The following is a 4,425-nucleotide window of genomic DNA, read 5'->3' on the forward strand; positions in this document are numbered from 1 at the left end:
CTTTGTGAGGAATGAAGAAATGGACCATGCCTTGGCGCTTGCCCCGGTCCCACCCCCTTCTGCCAGAGACCCTCAGATCTGTCCCACTCCTGCCCAGGCCCCCACAGGCACCCTTGACGCGAACGATGTAGAGCTGGCCATGCCCACCCAGTAGGCCACACCCACTCCATCCACACCCACCCAGTAGGCCGCACCCACCCTGGTCACCCCCCCCCCCAGGGCAATCGCAATGCTGATGCGGCCCTCAAATTGAGTTTGACACCCCTGTACTACATTGTACTTAAGGGGTCACACTTGTGCATTCTTTATGCGAGCAAAATAAGTTTGTCCTTTTGGATTTAATCTTTGCAAAAATCACAGCTATAGATACATTTCTTGGCGGAATGAAATATAAATATAAATATAAATCCTGGAATGAATCCTTAGGGATTCTTAAGCAGTAGATAGGAAACTCAGATAGGAAGGGTAGAAATGTACTGACAAATATAGGCATTTAAGGATTATGGGGATTGAAATTCAGTGTATCTGGAGAACAAGCTTGCCAGCCGGCTATAGCTTTCCAGTTTATATAAGGAGTTATTCTGCTAATGTTGGCTGCTCCTGTCACTGCAAGTTTTGTAACCTGTCAGCAACATGACTTGATACAATAGTGAAAGCTTAGCAGCATTGCATTTCATATTGATCTGGTTGGAAGCTGATACTCAGATATTTAGACAAAATATTTAGGCTTATTGATAAGTTGATGATATTTGCATACTGCAGTTTAATAAGTTATTTGGGGTAAAGGGTTAATTTGATATTCCAAAAATTAATACTCAGCAGACACTATAAAGATAAATGCAACATTGGATGCAAGCATTTCTTTTAAGATCAAAGCAGCTCTTTGTGTATATTTAGCTAAGGAAACAGGTTTAAAACTTCCCCAGGGTGCCATATCTTTTAAAATTGCTTCATGGTCTACACAATACTATTTTTAGGAGGGCATAATAAGCATAATATCTATTTTCCTTATCATTAATGGGTAAATTTATATAGGGAAATGATTTTAAATTGGAAAGAAATGGCATACCCAATCTATTTACCTCACTTCTTGCAATTGCTTGTTTGAAAAAAAAATTGCAATTGAAAATGTATGATTTATCAAGGAGAAAAAGATCTTAATGCAAAGTGTCTATTTAACACGACTTTATTATTCCAAGGCACTGGCTGGATTTGTCTCTGTTTCTCATGATAAAAAATACAGCCTACAAAATTTTAGGCTTATTTGCTCAATCTCCTTTCCTCCTTAGGAAATGTATTTATTCATTTTACAATGTTATATATGCTGCCCATACTTTGGCTAATTCAAAATAATAAAAACTTCACTAACACAGTGTAAATAAAAATTACTGTAGGAATTAAATTTTCAGTCCTGTTTTGGGTGATTTAGCATTATGCATGAAATTAAACTATTAATCCCAACTATCTTTGCTTCAGTGGCGCCAAAGTCATACCCTTTGCTTGAAAGTTGATTTCCACTTTTAGGCATGTCTAGAGCTAATAAAAAATAGCCCATAGCTGAACTGTTTGTAGTGTGATGGAGGAAGGCAGGGCAAGGGGTGTGTAAGTCTGTGGCTGTGTTCTATTTGTGCTCATCACATGGCTTATTCTGATGATTTTCATTTAGTGATTTATTATTATGAAGGTCCAGATATTGATACTGTATAATAAAATGCTTTCCAGTTGTGAGTCATTGCCATTTTAATGCCGTTTAATTAATTTCTCTCAATCGGATGGTTAACTTAATAAAACAGTGCACGCTCTGTTCATGAATACGCTATGGCTCGTATCTTATTTTTGATTTAATATATTTTTATAACAGATTCCTGTGTTAAAATATTTTTGTTTTTAAAATTTATTTAGTTTCTGATGCCACCCCACTTGAACTGAAGCTGAGTAACTCGCAAAGTAAACAACAACAACATAAAACAAATAAGTGTACAGTTATCCGAAACGAATTACAAAATAGGGACAAGGTGGCAGTCCAGACAACACACCAATCTAAAGGGCCTGTCCACTCTGTCCCAAGGTCCTAGAGCAGTGATGGCGAACCTTTTAGAGACCGAGTGCCCCAAAACTGGCCCCGCTCCCGTTCCACCCCTTGCCCTGTCCCCGCTCCACCCCCTGACTCGCTCCCACTCCGCCCCACCCTGCCTGCCCACAGGGCCACTCACCGCCTCCAGGGCCTGCTGCAGATCGCCCAGGCAGCCCAGCAGCACCATGGTGGCCATGCCCTCTGCCCACCCCCTGCAGCATCAACTGTGTGCGTTGGGGCGTGAGGGCAGAGTCTTGTCTACGCTGCCTGGCTGCCATGTCCTTGGCTGCGCTGCTCCGTGTGACTCCGTGTGACTGCTCAGGGGCGACTCTCCTCCAGGGAGGCTGCTGGTGAGGGGGTCGCGGGTGGAGGTAAGGCTGGGGCAACGGCACGTGTGCCCACAGAGAGGGCTCCGAGTGCCGCCTCTGGCACCCGTGCCATAGATTCGCTACCACTGTCCTAGAGAATAGTTTGGAATGCCTTCAGAGAGGGGAATCTCATTCCGGAGGCTGTAGTGCCACTGCAAAGAAGGCACACCTGCTGTGCCCTAACAGATGACACCGTTTAATCAAAGGGACTTGGAACATTCTCATTCCTCTGGCTGGACTTATCTTGAATTAATGTACAGGTAGTCCTCAACTTTCAACAGTCCATTTAGCGACCATTCAAAGTTATAATGGCACTGGAAAAAAGTGACTTATGACCGTTTTTCACAGTTATAACCATTGCAAGTCCCAGATTCATGTGACCCCCTTTTGCGACCTTCTGACAAGCATAGTCAATGGGGAAGCCAGATTCACTTAGTAACCGTGTTACTTAAGAGCCTCAGTGTTTCATAAACCAACGGTGGCAAGAAAGATCGTAAAATGGGGCAAAACTCATTTAACGACTGTCTCACTTAACAACAGAAATTTGGGGTTCAATTGTGGTCGTAAGTCGAGGACTACCTGTATCTAAAATAGAAAACCAGGAAAAAAAACTATTAAATTACTTTAACTTAAAACATTGTATACATTAAAAGACAGGTAGAAGAACACCTCACTCCCTGAATCATGCAAGAAAGGTTTAGGTGAGGAGATCTTCATAATATTGATTGTATCAAAGTATCACTCTACTTTTGTTTTAACTTGTTTGGGCTTAAGAGTGCATGTTTAAACTACATAGCTGAGTAAACATCTACAGGTGTGTTTGGTCGTTGCTTTTTCCCTGACTGGAAACTGCAGTATGTTAAAGGTTCCCTAGCTTGAAAAAGTAGGAGGAACTACCCCTCCCTCCTAAATTTAACTACCTTTCTGGCTTCTTCAGAAGAGCTATTGCTGTGTATGTGGGAAAAACATATTCATATTTTTAATGAATCAGTACAGATTCAGTTCAAAGTAGCAATTGAGATTTTGTTGTTGTTAGTTGCGAAGTCGTGTCTGACCCATCGCGACCCCATGGACAACGTTCCTCCAGGCCTTCCTGTCCTCTACCATCTTCTGGAGTCCATTTAAGCTCACGCCTACTGCTTCAGTGACTCCATCCAGCCACCTCACTCTCTGTCGTCCCTTTCTTCTATTGCCCTCCATCTTTCCCAGCATTAGGCTCTTCTCCAGTGAGTCCTTCCTTCTCATTAGGTGGCCAAAGTATTTGAGTTTCAACTTCAGGATCTGGCCTTCTAAAGAGCAGTCGGGGTTGATCTCCTCTAGGACTGACCGGTTTGATCGCCTTGCAGTCCAAGGGACTCGCAGGAGTCTTCTCCAGCACCAGAGTTCAAAGGCCTCCATTCTTTTGCGCTCAGCCTTATTCATTCATATAACGGCTTTAATGAAACTGCTTCTTATCCTTGAAGTAAATTAAAAGTTGGCTTTTGATGGAATTGTCTATAATGCATATGAAAATTTACAAGAACATAATCTAGGAAACTGTGAGCGCGTTTTCTTAGATATTTGTAGAGGAAGAGGCAACAGCTGTCTAGTATTAGGCATTAGGGAAACTGTTCTGAAAATGATAACAAGAAGTATGATGTGTGCTGCTTAATTCATGGGGATTATCTTATAGCACATGGAGGAAATTCTGCTAAATAACTTTTACGCTGTGGAAAGAATGACCCAGTGAGGATGTTTGGAAATTCATGAAATAAAAAAATATAGGAGTTAGGGAGGGGTTATTCTTAAGAATGGTAATGAGGAATGTCCTAGAACAGAGGCCTCCAACTTTTGGGGCACCAGGGACCGGTTCTATAGAGAAATATTTTTCTGCGGACCGGAGGGGGCGTGGTTTCGTGTGCTGCCTGCATCCCGCGGATGGGGCTTCCCTTGTTTGCGCGGCCCGGTTGCTGGCATGCCACGGTCTGGTGCCGGTCTATGGAC

General features: G+C 42.7%; 1 protein-coding gene across 1 annotated transcript in view; it reads left to right on the forward strand.

Moving 5' to 3' along the window:
• The window catches only part of BMP2K (BMP2 inducible kinase), a 60,265-nt gene that overhangs the window by 10,047 nt on the left and 45,793 nt on the right, over positions 1-4,425 (forward strand). Inside the window, exon 3 of the mRNA XM_029287373.1 lies at positions 4,302-4,332. Coding sequence (XP_029143206.1) covers positions 4,302-4,332 — 31 coding nt within the window. The remainder of the gene's footprint in view (positions 1-4,301; positions 4,333-4,425) is intronic.

This window comes from Protobothrops mucrosquamatus, unplaced genomic scaffold, assembly GCF_001527695.2.
Source record: "Protobothrops mucrosquamatus isolate PMUCROS unplaced genomic scaffold, P.Mucros_1.0 scaffold3, whole genome shotgun sequence".
Taxonomy (NCBI): domain Eukaryota; kingdom Metazoa; phylum Chordata; class Lepidosauria; order Squamata; family Viperidae; genus Protobothrops; species Protobothrops mucrosquamatus.